General features: G+C 45.3%; 2 protein-coding genes across 2 annotated transcripts; both read right to left on the reverse strand.

Annotated features, from left to right (window-relative positions):
* Positions 1-987: 987 nt before the first annotated feature.
* LOC132649985 (mortality factor 4-like protein 1) lies at positions 988-7,517 on the reverse strand. The gene is made up of 5 exons (XM_060374753.1): positions 7,445-7,517; positions 5,430-5,581; positions 4,829-5,156; positions 1,818-1,891; positions 988-1,677 (listed from the first exon to the last, which is right to left on the reverse strand). Exons 1-5 carry the CDS (start codon positions 7,515-7,517, stop codon positions 988-990), a joined length of 1,317 nt encoding a protein of 438 aa, XP_060230736.1.
* Positions 7,518-8,572: 1,055 nt separating this feature from the next.
* On the reverse strand, positions 8,573-9,481 carry LOC132649986 (mortality factor 4-like protein 2). Its single transcript, XM_060374754.1, has one exon. The coding sequence runs from the start codon at positions 9,479-9,481 to the stop codon at positions 8,573-8,575; it is 909 nt and encodes a 302-aa protein (XP_060230737.1).
* Between the last annotated feature and the right edge of the window lie 4,763 nt (positions 9,482-14,244).

Raw genomic sequence — 14,244 nt, forward strand, 5'->3', positions numbered from 1 at the left:
AGGAGGGAGGAAGTTGTTCCCTGACTCCAGCACACTCAGTGACATGGGTTTATATGTGCATGTACACAATGCACACACACACACACACACACACACAACCGGAAAAAAACAAAACAAACCAAAACAAAAACGCAGAAAAAAAAATCTGTTCGGTTGCTTAAGGGCTATAATACTTTTGCGGTGCAAAGAGACTGGAGTATTCTCCAGAAACCTAAATGTTTGCAAGATGTTTTGAAAAGCTGGGGAAAATTTGGACTGGACTGTGGAGATAAGTAATGGATGTAGAGGGAATGATTCTTCATTCATGTTTATTAATTTATTCATTTATTGCCTTGAAACTTAGAAACAATTTCATTTAAGGCCTAAAGTACATTTCTAATATATCAACTTTTGAGAAAACTGTGTCGACAGAATAACGCACTGCTTCTGTCAACTTAGAAAATACATTAGATTCAAATACAGAAACCTGATAAAAAATCTCCATCTTTCAAAACTTTGAGCAATGATAGAATTAATGCCGAAGGATCAATAAATGTGGATTTGAAGTGGATGGTCGGTTTCAGTCTAAAACTATAAAAAAAAAAAAGAGGAGCACAAATTCATGGGTTTTGACATATATACATGTAAGTTGAACCTTTGGCACTAGGAACCAGGGCATCTCACCATGTAGCATTAACACATGTTCGAAAATGGTGTAGTGTGAAATGGGATAGAACCGCCAGTATTAAAGCAATATTGTCAACTAGGCAATAAAATGTTCTTCTAAATTTCTTCTTTCTCTTATTACTGCATACACTGGTAGCAAGTTTAAAATGAGGAAAGCAGTCAGGAGGTAGTCTTTTTATTTCTTCTTACAAGAGAACAGGAAACAAACTTAACATTGGCCCTGTTTTCCACTGACAGTTTTAAAGAACGTCAATTCTACACTGAAAGGACTAAACAAAAGAGTTTACAGGCATCAGACACTAACGATTGGTCAGTAGACCTTCACAGGGCTTTGAGGTGATACTCAGCAGAAGCCACTTTGTAATCACTGGCAGTAAACAGCGAAGCAGAATTCTTTGCCAGATACTTAAGGAAATCATGCAAATAGCCCAGCACTAATGGAAGGCTATGCTCATCGAAGGGTGTATTGGCCAACACTGCCCTCTTCTCACCAAGGGGCTTATAGGCCAACATGGCGCCGATTCTCACAAATAATCTCAGTAGGTGTGGTGCCCCATAGATGTGTGACACTGGCACATCAGGGTGAGCCAGCAGGATCTCAGCATACTGGGGCCTTTCAAACTCGTAGAGCAGCTGAGTGCCCAGCATCACATTGAAATACTTTTTTATCCCCCCCACAACTTCATCAACTGCATACTCCTTATTATCAGCCCTTCCGTGTGACTTCGTACAATTGGCATACTCCTCAAGAATGGCATCTACATTCTCTTTAGCAGGGAGTTGGAACAACTGCTTCTGCCTAGTGACCAAGTCCCAGTCCTCCACCAGCCATGGTTTTAATTCTTCAGGAATCTTCACTTCCACTTCCACATCCACTCTCTTCTTCAACGCCTCCTCACTCTCCACAGTGGCAACAGCTCGTGCCCTTTTCTTCCGTGGGGGCTGGGGCATTTTGCTGCTGCTGCCACCATCTCCATTGCCAGGAGTCTTCTGCTTGCTCTTGCTTGTCTTCTGCACAGAACCAGAAGGGGCCTTCTCAGCAGAGCGACCCCCCCATCTTCCTGGAAGGGCTGGTTCAAGACTCTTTGGCAGGGAAACAGCGGACTCCTTTCCTGAGGCAGCTCTTCTCATCTGACTTCTCTGCATGTTGCTTCGAATTGCTTTCTTAGAGTTGTCTTCTTCAGCAGATTGTTGTCCACAAGTGTGAGAAGCCTGCTTTCCGGAACTCATTCAACCCTGTTTTTAGTGCAAACTACACTCTTCTTTCTTTCCCTTCCAAGGATTCCTAGCAATTTCCAAGGCAGAGTCTTACAGTTCTCCGAGGATGGTCTGGAAAGACGAAGTGGGAATACAACCCCCTATTCTGCAGGCAGGAATGCTAACAGGTTCTGCAACCGGGTTCAGATCTCCAGATCCTTTACTGTACAGCAAAGTTAGCTTTTCTGATGATGACCTGAAAGGAGAATGCAGTTCTTTGCCGCACTGGACGTGTGATCACTGCTGCTCCTCCAACCTTAAACAAGGGAAACGTCATGTGATTCAGCTAGTGAGAAAAACCAGGGAGCAAAATGCATACGGAATGCTGAGCAAGCTATTCTGTTGCTGAGTTTGAAGGATAAAACCTGAAGAGTTGGGCTGAGGCTAGCAACAACCTTTTGGATGCCACGTTAGGACATCAGATCTAATTCTACAATCCCGTGGGCTGTTTTCTTTTACCTTGAGGCATGCTTTCTCTTTGAATGTACTGGAGACCTGGCTGTCCTGGACTTTGCTTTGTACACCAGGGTGGCCTCAAACTCACAGAGATCTGCCTGCCTCTGTCTGTGTAAATTTTTGACCAGTGTCAATTCCTTACCATTTATGATCCCAACTTTTTATTAAGAGTTGAAAGGTTCAAAGGCAGACCATGACTTGAATCCCAGCACTTGAGAGGCAAAGATAGGTAGATCTCTGATTTTGAAGCCAGCATTGTCTACAGAGGGATTTCAAGGACAGCCAGATAACTCTGGGAGAGTCAGAGAGAGAGAGAGAGAGAGAGAGAGAGAGAGAGAGAGAAGCAGAGACAGAGTCAGAGACAGAGAGACAGCGAAAGAGACTTCGAAAGAAATGGCATGGTGAGCCATTTGAACACATAAATCCAAGCAGTCTGAGGAGACAAAAACTCTTGAGCCTGGGATGCAGAAGGAATGCCATCTCAATAATACCTAGAGTGCTGAATAGGTGCTGAGGCTTACAAATGAATTATGCAAAGACAAAGACAAAAGACCTACTACTATAGTAATGATCTTTATGTGGTAGCAGTTAAAATGCCCAGCACAATAATGATATTCTGGTATTTGGGAAAGTATTGAATCAAGCATCATACTCTATTCATAATTATTCATGAGTTAGCAAAAGCATGAAACATGGATAATGAAATTCTCTTGCTTTGAGATTTTCCTGGCACACCTGTCCTAACACAGGTTAGATCAAGGAGAGACTCCCTAAGATTGTGTGCATTAGTCAATGCTGACAATTTGAGTCATCTACAGCACTAAGAGATTCAAATATACTCCAAAGAGGGTAAGAGTCTAACTTACTTTAGCAGTTACAGCAAATATTTAAGCCAGTAGATGACTAAATTTCCAAACAAGAAAAAGAAAATAAAGAAATGACAAGAAAAGAAGAGAAGAGAAAAGAAAAGAAAAGAAAAGAAAAGAAAAGAAAAGAAAAGAAAAGAAAAGAAAAGAAAATTAAAGAAAAGCAATGATTCCTTTGACCTGGAACAATTTGGGACACTGATATTTTATTACCTACTCCTTGAATAAGGACACCTACAATGATTTCATCAAGGCTAAAACTGTATTCGTCATTTTAAAAAATGGCCCAGTGGAAGGGCAATGAAAAAAGGAACACTACTACTCAGTTTCCCTCTCCTCACCAGTGTAGCACTGGCAAAGAGCAACAACCTGCTGCCCCATCGGACTGCATTCAGCCCCAGCCTCTAAAAGGTATCTATCTCCAGAGCAGGGTGCGGGTTTCCCTCAAAATTAAACATTCACAGGCAACATGATTCTAACGGAAATGAAGAGTGCTGCCTTGCTCGACCTCCTTAATCTCCCTTGTAGGTTTCAGATGGCAACAGAAAACGAGACACCTGTGGGGAGAAGCTAAGGGCCCGTGGGAAAAACTATGGTTTAGAGCAACCAGGACCCTTTCTGGAGCAGCATCCTGTCTGGGGGATTGCCAGCCCCATCTGCAACATGAGAAACAGTGCTGACAGACTGTTTCCTCCAAGCATCAATGGCTTTTAGCATTGCTTGCTTTCAAGACACAGTCTAGCTATGTAGCTCTGGCTGGACTGGCAACCCATGGCAGTCCTCCTGCCTCGGTAGAGTGCATGAGATCCCATACCCAGGTGCAGTACTATTAAAAGTTAAAGGATAGGTCAAGACTATTCACAATAAAAACCTTTTTTAATAGTCCTAACACACTCCAAATCAATCTCTTAACAGACTGTCGCCATAGGGGATGAAAGAAATCGTCACCACCCTTATCCTCCAAAAGCAAACGCTCCAGAAATGGTGGTCGAACATGGCAGAACTCACACCTCAAAATTAATAAATAAATAGATAGATAGATAGATAGATAGATAGATAGATAGATAAATATATACATACATAATAAAGAGACAAATAAAGCAATAACGATATACATAAACAGTAGCCATGGTTGACATTTGGCTAGGTTTTTCGAGAAGCAGTAAACAGTGAGTCCAGAAGAGCACAGAAGGCTCAGAGAGGGGTCTCGATGGAAAGAGACAGGAGGAGGATTATCGCCCTACCAATAACACAGGGCCCTGAATACCACCTTGCTTGGCTCAGAAAGCTTTGTAGGCCTGTTTCCTCAAACCTTAGTCTCAGGCTTCCAGCAAAAATGACTCACAACGCTGTGGTGTGTGAGAACGACTTAGGCCTATGACTGATTTGGAGGAAGGTTTAGGCTGGGAGAACAAGCAGGTGGTGAGCACATCTCAGCACTCCGCGTCTGAGGCACCCAGGGCTCCGGACTGAAAGGCAGGTTCACTGCTACCCCACTGGCCAGGCCTAGGGCACAGGGCTCTCCAACCACCACCCGGGCTGCCCTCCCAGCCTCCCTGCCAGCATCAAAAGACTCTGCTCACGGCCAACCAGGCAGCTGGCATGTTCTTCCAGGGATGCTCCGCCAGAGTCCTGACCCTGCCCTATGCAGCCCCGCCCCTCCTCCACCAACACATGACTCCTGTCATTCACTGGCCCGCCCGGGGCAGCGGGTGACCAAGGCACCCAACGGGAACTTTGGCCCCCGGCACCTCCAGATTTTGGCCCGCCGCCTGGCGGGCTGCCCAGGTGGCTGAGCCCCACAGCAGAAGCAGCCCTACACTGACCAGTTGGTGCAGCTCCTTGCGCTGCCCACTGGGTACGGATCAGCACCGAGAGGGCTGCCAGCCGAAGGGGCAGGGGCCGGGCATCCTAGTAACCAAGGACAGCAAAGAGCCCGCCCCTGACTGAGGTCTTGTCCAATCAGCAGCCTCTCCTCCAGAAGAACAAAAGAATTCTTCCTGCCGATTCGTCAGCTTTCCAGTCAGGCAGCGAGTGCTCTTCCAGCACCTGTCCAGAATGCTTGGGGCAGGTGACTGTGACGAAACACTTGGCACATGCGCACCATTCTCAGCTTTGCCCCATGCTGGAGCTTTTGCTCCTAGCATCATGGCAAACTGGAGCATCCCACCTTGGGATTCTCACCCGAGCAACCCTTTCTGTTTTGAGCTGGCAGCACTTGTCCTCTCGCTCACACTTTGGAAATGTCAACGGTATGGTATTTGATTTCTTGCCACCCTCTGTGCTTGGGGTCGACACAAGTTCTCTGGTGAGGACACTGAGCCGCAGAAGTGTGGCTGAACCAAGGTCACACAGACTTATGACTTGGTGCTGATAAGGTCCTCACCTCTTCTCGCTCCAGGATTAAGGAGGGTTTTCTAAGCACCGCCCAACAGTGCCTCTCCCCAGTCCAGAGGCACAGCCTTCTGGCCTATGTCTTAACTTTTTCCTTCCTATTCCCCACGTTGATTTTGCATAGATTTAAATCTGCCTGCGGCCCAAATCTCAGCACATAGTGGCCCCGTTTTGCACCAGAGCCCCAGAGCATCCCTTAAATTCCGAAGATACTTATCTTTTGCCCTAGGATATCAGGATTTGACTCCAAGGCAAACTAGAGTTCCCTGAATATGGCTATCCCTTCTTCTCCCTAGTAGGCCCCTAACCCTGGGCTTGGCCTCACGATTAGGATACCAAGGGCATCACAGCACCTGGCCCAACACCAAAATATCCCGACAAACGCTGAGAACATTGAGCTTAAGCTTCTCGGAGGCTTGCTTGCTCTCTCTATCTCTATAAGATGAGGATGAACAAGAGGCAGATTTAAGAAGCTCGTGGAGTAAGCCAAGCTACTCAAGAGAAATCATCCATGAGCTACTCTCAGGCCGCTGAGCCTGAAGCTTCTAACACTCTTGTCTTGAATGGAAATCCCATCAGGAGGTGATTCAGTGGAAATGAGCACTTGTTGTCCTTGCAGACAACTTGAGGCCGGTTCTCAACACCCACAGCTGAGCAGCTCTCAGCAACCTGAAATTCCAGTTTCATGGGATTTAACACCCTTTTCTGGCCATCATATACACCAACACACACGAGGCATATATGAACACAGGCAAACACGTACATATAAACATATTTTTATTTATTTACTTATTTTTACCATGTTCTTCCTGGGCAGAGCTTAGTAGAACACACCTCCAATCTCTTGAGGGGAAGAGGAAAGCCAATCTCTAAGTCTGAGGTCTAAACAGTGAATTACATGCCAACAAGGACTGCATAATCAGACCTCATCTCTAAAATAATAAAGACCAGAGGGGTGTTTGTTGTTGTTGTTGTTGTTGTTGATGATGTTGGTTTTTTGTTTGTTTGTTTGTTTGTTTGTTTCCATAGAGGATATTTATAATTCTTCCTAGTCCCGGGTCTTGTTACTAACTCCACAATGGAGATTGTCCAATTCTCTGATTGGGTTCCTGCTCACCAATTTGACAAAAGGGGGATGATTAAATTAACTTGGAGATCCCAAGCATGGTGGTGCATGCCTCTAATCCCAGCACTCTGGCAGGCAGTGACAGTTGGATCTCTGTGCGTTCAAGTCCAGCCTGGTCTACAAACCGAGCACAGCAGGTCAGTGCTACATGGAGAAAAGCAAACAAACAAAGAAACAAAGAAGCCAATATTGGTCTAGAGAGTGCTCTGTGCTTAATACTCTTCCAGAGGCCCAAGAGTAATTCCCAGCATTCATTGGCTTGCAACTGTATCTAAAGTTCCATTGAAGTTAACACCCTCTTCCTACCTCTGTGGTTGCCAGACTTGCATGTGGTGGACAGACATACATTCAGGAAAACATCCATATATATTACAGTGAATGAATAAACATACAAATAAGGCAAATACCAAACTGATTGTGGGTGTCAACATTTAAAATCCTAACACGTAAGTGAATGAAGAAAACAAGATCAAGAGTTTGATGTCTACCTGGATTACAAAACAAGTTGGTGACTTTCCTAGGCTACCCAGTAACAGTGCCAAAAACAAAACAGGGCAGGGAAAATGGCTCAGGGGATAAGAGTGCTTGCCACACTAACATAACTACGAAGGTGGATCCCTATAACCGATGCAGACAGGACTCAGAGGTTAAGTTCCTTAGTTCAAACCCCAGCACCCACATGGAGGCTCATGACCATCGAGAATGAGATCTTCTGGTGTGGAGCTGCCCTCTACGGGTGTACAGGTGTACATGTATTCAGAATATTGAATACATAATAGAGAAATAAATCTTTCAAAAATAAAAAAAAAATACAAGGAGGAGGGAGGAAGTTGTTCCCTGACTCCAGCACACTCTGTGACGTGGGTTTATATGTGCATGTACACAATGCACACACACACACACACACACACACACACACACAACCGGAAAAAAAAACAAAACAAAAACGCAGAAAAAAAAATCTGTTCCGTTGCTTAAGGGCTATAATACTTTTGCGGTGCAAAGAGACTGGAGTATTCTCCAGAAACCTAAATGTTTGCAAGATGTTTTGAAAAGCTGGGGAAAATTTGGACTGGACTGTGGAGATAAGTAATGGAGATAGAGGGAATGATTCTTCATTCATGTTTATTAATTTATTCATTTATTGCCTTGAAACTTAGAAACAATTTCATTTAAGGCCTAAAGTACATTTCTAATATATCAACTTTTGAGAAAACTGTGTCTACAGAATAACGCACTGCTTCTGTCAAGTTAGAAAATACATTAGATTCAAATACAGAAACCTGATAAAAAATCTCCATCTTTCAAAACTTTGAGCAATGACAGAATTAATGCTGAAGGATCAATAAATGTGGATTTGAAGTGGATGGTCGGTTTCAGGCTAAAAGTATATATAAAAAAAAAAAGAAGAGCACAAATTCATGGGTTTTGACGTATATACATGTAAGTTGAACCTTTGGCACTAGGAACCAGGGCATCTCACCATGTAGCATTAACACATGTTCGAAAATGGTGTAGTGGGAAATGGGATAGAACCGCCAGTATTAAAGCAATATTGTCAACTAGGCAATAAAATGTTCTTCTAAATTTCTTCTTTCTCTTATTACTGCATACACTGGTAGCAAGTTTAAAATGAGGAAAGCAGTCAGGAGGTAGTCTTTTTATTTCTTCTTACAAGAGAACAGGAAACAAACTTAACATTGGCCCTGTATTCCACTGACAGTTTTAAAGAACGTCAATTCTACACTGAAAGGACTAAACAAAAGAGTTTACAGGCATCAGACACTAACGATTGGTCAGTAGACCTTCACAGGGCTTTGAGGTGATACTCAGCAGAAGCCACTTTGTAATCACTGGCAGTAAACAGCGAAGCAGAATTCTTTGCCAGATACTTAAGGATATCATGCAAATAGCCCAGCAGTAATGGAAGGCTATGCTCATCGAAGGGTGTATTGGCCAACACTGCCCTCTTCTCACCAAGGGGCTTATAGGCCAACATGGCGCCGATTCTCACAAATAATCTCAGTAGGTGTGGTGCCCCATAGATGTGTGACACTGGCACATCAGGGTGAGCCAGCAGGATCTCAGCATACTGGGGCCTTTCAAACTCGTAGAGCAGCTGAGTGCCCAGCATCACATTGAAATACTTTTTTATCCCCCCCACAACTTCATCAACTGCATACTCCTTATTATCAGCCCTTCCGTGTGACTTCGTACAATTGGCATACTCCTCAAGAATGGCATCTACATTCTCTTTAGCAGGGAGTTGGAACAACTGCTTCTGCCTAGTGACCAAGTCCCAGTCCTCCACCAGCCATGGTTTTAATTCTTCAGGAATCTTCACTTCCACTTCCACATCCACTCTCTTCTTCAATGCCTCCTCACTCTCCACAGTGGCAACAGCTCGTGCCCTTTTCTTCCGTGGGGGCTGGGGCATTTTGCTGCTGCTGCCACCATCTCCATTGCCAGGAGTCTTCTGCTTGCTCTTGCTTGTCTTCTGCACAGAACCAGAAGGGGCCTTCTCAGCAGAGCGACCCCCCCATCTTCCTGGAAGGGCTGGTTCAAGACTCTTTGGCAGGGAAACAGCAGACTCCTTTCCTGAGGCAGCTCTTCTCATCTGACTTCTCTGCATGTTGCTTCGAATTGCTTTCTTAGAGTTGTCTTCTTCAGCAGATTGTTGTCCACAAGTGTGAGAAGCCTGCTTTCCGGAACTCATTCAACCCTGTTTTTAGTGCAAACTACACTCTTCTTTCTTTCCCTTCCAAGGATTCCTAGCAATTTCCAAGGCAGAGTCTTACAGTTCTCCGAGGATGGTCTGGAAAGACGAAGTGGGAATACAACCCCCTATTCTGCAGGCAGGAATGCTAACAGGTTCTGCAACCGGGTTCAGATCTCCAGATCCTTTACTGTACAGCAAAGTTAGCTTTTCTGATGATGACCTGAAAGGAGAATGCAGTTCTTTGCCGCACTGGACGTGTGATCACTGTTGCTCCTCCAACCTTAAACAAGGGAAACGTCATGTGATTCAGCTAGTGAGAAAAACCAGGGAGCAAAATGCATACGGAATGCTGAGCAAGCTATTCTGTTGCTGAGTTTGAAGGATAAAACCTGAAGAGTTGGGCTGAGGCTAGCAACAACCTTTTGGATGCCACGTTAGGACATCAGATCTAATTCTACAATCCCGTGGGCTGTTTTCTTTTACCTTGAGGCATGCTTTCTCTTTGAATGTACTGGAGATCTGGCTGTCCTGGACTTTGCTTTGTACACCAGGGTGGCCTCAAACTCACAGAGATCTGCCTGCCTCTGTCTGTGTAAATTTTTGACCAGTGTCAATTCCTTACCATTTATGATCCCAACTTTTTATTAAGAGTTGAAAGGTTCAAACATGGGATATACTCACTTATATAGACCTATAAGATATGATAAACATAATGAAATCTATACACCTAAAAAAGATAATCAATTGAGCGGACATGGGGTAAGATGATCAATCCTCGTTTAGAAAGACAGATGGGATGTGCATTGAACGTATGACAGGAGTCTACTGAGCGCATCTGAAAGACTCTAACTAGCAGTGTTTTCAAAGCAAAGACTCATGACCAAACCTTTGGCAGAGTACAGGGAATCATAAGAAAGAAGGGGAGTTAGTCTGATGGGGAAAGGATAGGAGCTCCACAAGGACCAAATATATCTGGGCACAGGGTCTTTTCTGAGACTGACATTCAACCAAGGACCATGTATGGATATAACCTAGAACCTCCACTCAGATGTAGCCTGTGGTAGCTCAGTAACCAATTGGTTTCCCAAAGTGAGGGGAACAGGGACTATTTCTAACAGGAACTCGATGACTGGCTCTTTGGTCTCCCCACCCCCGAAGGGAGGAGCAGTCCTGTTAGGCCACAGAGGAGGGCTTTGCAGCCAGTCCTGAAGATACCTGATAAAACAGGATCAGATGAATGGGGAGGAGGTCCCCCCCATCAGTGGACTTGGAAAGGGGCACGGTGGAGATGAGGGAGGGAGGGAGGGAGGGACTGGGAGGGAATGAGGGATCGGGACACGGCTGGGATACAGAGTTAATAAAATGTAACTGATAAAAAAAAATAAAATAAATTAAAAAAAAAAAAAGAGTTGAAAGGTTCAAAGGCAGACCATGACTTGAATCCCAGCACTTGAGAGGCAAAGATAGGTAGATCTCTGATTTTGAAGCCAGCATTGTCTACAGAGGGATTTCAAGGACAGCCAGATAACTCTGGGAGAGTCAGAGAGAGAGAGAGAGAGAGAGAGAGAGAGAGAGAGAGAGAGAGAAGCAGAGACAGAGTCAGAGACAGAGAGACAGCGAAAGAGACTTCGAAAGAAATGGCATGGTGAGCCATTTGAACACATAAATCCAAGCAGTCTGAGGAGACAAAAACTCTTGAGCCTGGGATGCAGAAGGAATGCCATCTCAATAATACCTAGAGTGCTGAATAGGTGCTGAGGCTTACAAATGAATTATGCAAAGACAAAGACAAAAGACCTACTACTATAGTAATGTTCTTTATGTGGTAGCAGTTAAAATGCCCAGCACAATAATGATATTCTGGTATTTGGGAAAGTATTGAATCAAGCATCATACTCTATTCATAATTATTCATGAGTTAGCAAAAGCATGAAACATGGATAATGAAATTCTCTTGCTTTGAGATTTTCCTGGCACAACTGTCCTAACACAGGTTAGATCAAGGAGAGACTCCCTAAGATTGTGTGCATTAGTCAATGCTGACAATTTGAGTCATCTACAACACTAAGAGATTCAATACTCCAAAGAGGGTAAGAGTCTAACTTACTTGAGCAGTTACAGCAAATATTTAAGCCAGTAGATGACTAAATTTCCAAACAAGAAAAAGAAAATAAAGAAATGACAAGAAAAGAAGAGAAGAGAAAAGAAAAGAAAAGAAAAGAAAAGAAAATTAAAGAAAAGCAATAATTCCTTTGACCTGGAACAATTTGGGACACTGATATTTTATTACCTACTCCTTGAATAAGGACACCTACAATGATTTCATCAAGGCTAAAACTGTATTCGTCATTTTAAAAAATGGCCCAGTGGAAGGGCAATGAAAAAAGGAACACTACTACTCAGTTTCCCTCTCCTCACCAGTGTAGCACTGGCAAAGAGCAACAACCTGCTGCCCCATCGGACTGCATTCAGCCCCAGCCTCTAAAAGGTATCTATCTCCAGAGCAGGGTGCGGGTTTCCCTCAAAATTAAACATTCACAGGCAACATGATTCTAACGGAAATGAAGAGTGCTGCCTTGCTCGACCTCCTTAATCTCCCTTGTAGGTTTCAGATGGCAACAGAAAACGAGACACCTGTGGGGAGAAGCTAAGGGCCCGTGGGAAAAACTATGCTTTAGAGCAACCAGGACCCTTTCTGGAGCAGCATCCTGTCTGGGGGATTGCCAGCCCCATCTGCAACATGAGAAACAGTGCTGACAGACTGTTTCCTCCAAGCATCAATGGCTTTTAGCATTGCTTGCTTTCAAGACACAGTCTAGCTATGTAGCTCTGGCTGGACTGGCAACCCATGGCAGTCCTCCTGCCTCGGTAGAGTGCATGAGATCCCATACCCAGGTGCAGTACTATTAAAAGTTAATGGGATAGGTCAAGACTATTCACAATAAAAACCTTTTTTAATAGTCCTAACACACTCCAAATCAATCTCTTAACAGACTGTCGCCATAGGGGATGAAAGAAATCGTCACCACCCTTATCCTCCAAAAGCAAACGCTCCAGAAATGGTGGTCGAACATGGCAGAACTCACACCTCAAAATTAATAAATAAATAGATAGATAGATAGATAGATAGATAAATAAATAAATATATACATACATAATAAAGAGACAAATAAAGCAATAACGATATACATAAACAGTAGCCATGGTGGACATTTGGCTAGGTTTTTCGAGAAGCAGTAAACAGTGAGTCCAGAAGAGCACAGAAGGCTCAGAGAGGGGTCTCGATGGAAAGAGACAGGAGGAGGATTATCGCCTTAACAATAACACAGGGCCCTGAATACCACCTTGCTTGGCTCAGAAAGCTTTGTAGGCCTGTTTCCTCACACCTTAGTCTCAGCCTTCCAGCAAAAATGACTCACAACGCTGTGGTGTGTGAGAACGACTTAGGCCTATGACTGATTTGGAGGAAGGTTTAGGCTGGGAGAACAAGCAGGTGGTGAGCACATCTCAGCACTCCGCGTCTGAGGCACCCAGGGCTCCGGACTGAAAGGCAGGTTCACTGCTACCCCACTGGCCAGGCCTAGGGCACAGGGCTCTCCAACCACCACCCGGGCTGCCCTCCCAGCCTCCCTGCCAGCATCAAAAGACTCTGCTCACGGCCAACCAGGCAGCTGGCATGTTCTTCCAGGGATGCTCCGCCAGAGTCCTGACCCTGCCCTATGCAGCCCCGCCCCTCCTCCACCAACACATGACTCCTGTCATTCACTGGCCCGCCCGGGGCAGCGGGTGACCAAGGCACCCAACGGGAACTTTGGCCCCCGGCACCTCCAGATTTTGGCCCGCTGCCCTGGCGGGCTGCCCAGGTGGCTGAGCCCCACAGCAGAAGCAGCCCTACACTGACCAGTTGGTGCAGCTCCTTGCGCTGCCCACTGGGTACGGATCAGCACCGAGAGGGCTGCCAGCCGAAGGGGCAGGGGCCGGGCATCCTAGTAACCAAGGACAGCAAAGAGCCCGCCCCTGACTGAGGTCTTGTCCAATCAGCAGCCTCTCCTCCAGAAGAACAAAAGAATTCTTCCTGCCGATTCGTCAGCTTTCCAGTCAGGCAGCGAGTGCTCTTCCAGCACCTGTCCAGAATGCTTGGGGCAGGTGACTGTGACGAAACACTTGGCACATGCGCACCATTCTCAGCTTTGCCCCATGCTGGAGCTTTTGCTCCTAGCATCATGGCAAACTGGAGCATCCCACCTTGGGATTCTCACCCGAGCAACCCTTTCTGTTTTGAGCTGGCAGCACTTGTCCTCTCGCTCACACTTTGGAAATGTCAACGGTATGGTATTTGATTTCTTGCCACCCTCTGTGCTTGGGGTCGACACAAGTTCTCTGGTGAGGACACTGAGCCGCAGAAGTGTGGCTGAACCAAGGTCACACAGACTTATGACTTGGTGCTGATAAGGTCCTCACCTCTTCTCGCTCCAGGATTAAGGAGGGTTTTCTAAGCACCGCCCAACAGTGCCTCTCCCCAGTCCAGAGGCACAGCCTTCTGGCCTATGTCTTAACTTTTTCCTTCCTATTCCCCACGTTGATTTTGCATAGATTTAAATCTGCCTGCGGCCCAAATCTCAGCACATAGTGGCCCCGTTTTGCACCAGAGCCCCAGAGCATCCCTTAAATTCCGAAGATACTTATCTTTTGCCCTAGGATATCAGGATTTGACTCCAAGGCAAACTAGAGTTCCCTGAATATGGCTATCCCTTCTTCTC

This window comes from Meriones unguiculatus, chromosome X (assembly GCF_030254825.1).
Source record: "Meriones unguiculatus strain TT.TT164.6M chromosome X, Bangor_MerUng_6.1, whole genome shotgun sequence".
In the NCBI taxonomy this organism is placed as follows: Eukaryota; Metazoa; Chordata; class Mammalia; order Rodentia; family Muridae; genus Meriones; species Meriones unguiculatus.

Excerpts from the sequence above, each read along its gene's own strand:
- LOC132649985 (XM_060374753.1), bottom strand. The coding sequence starts at position 7,517 with ATGTACACCTGTACACCCGTAGAGGGCAGCTCCACACCAGAAGATCTC. Across the intron at positions 5,582-7,444 it reads CGATGGTCATGAGCCTCCAT|CCACACTTCTGCGGCTCAGT; the intron begins GTGGGTGCTGGG and ends ACCTTGGTTCAG. Across the intron at positions 5,157-5,429 it reads AAACAGAAAGGGTTGCTCGG|GATGCCCGGCCCCTGCCCCT; the intron begins GTGAGAATCCCA and ends CTTGGTTACTAG.
- LOC132649986 (XM_060374754.1), bottom strand. The coding sequence starts at position 9,481 with ATGAGTTCCGGAAAGCAGGCTTCTCACACTTGTGGACAACAATCTGCT.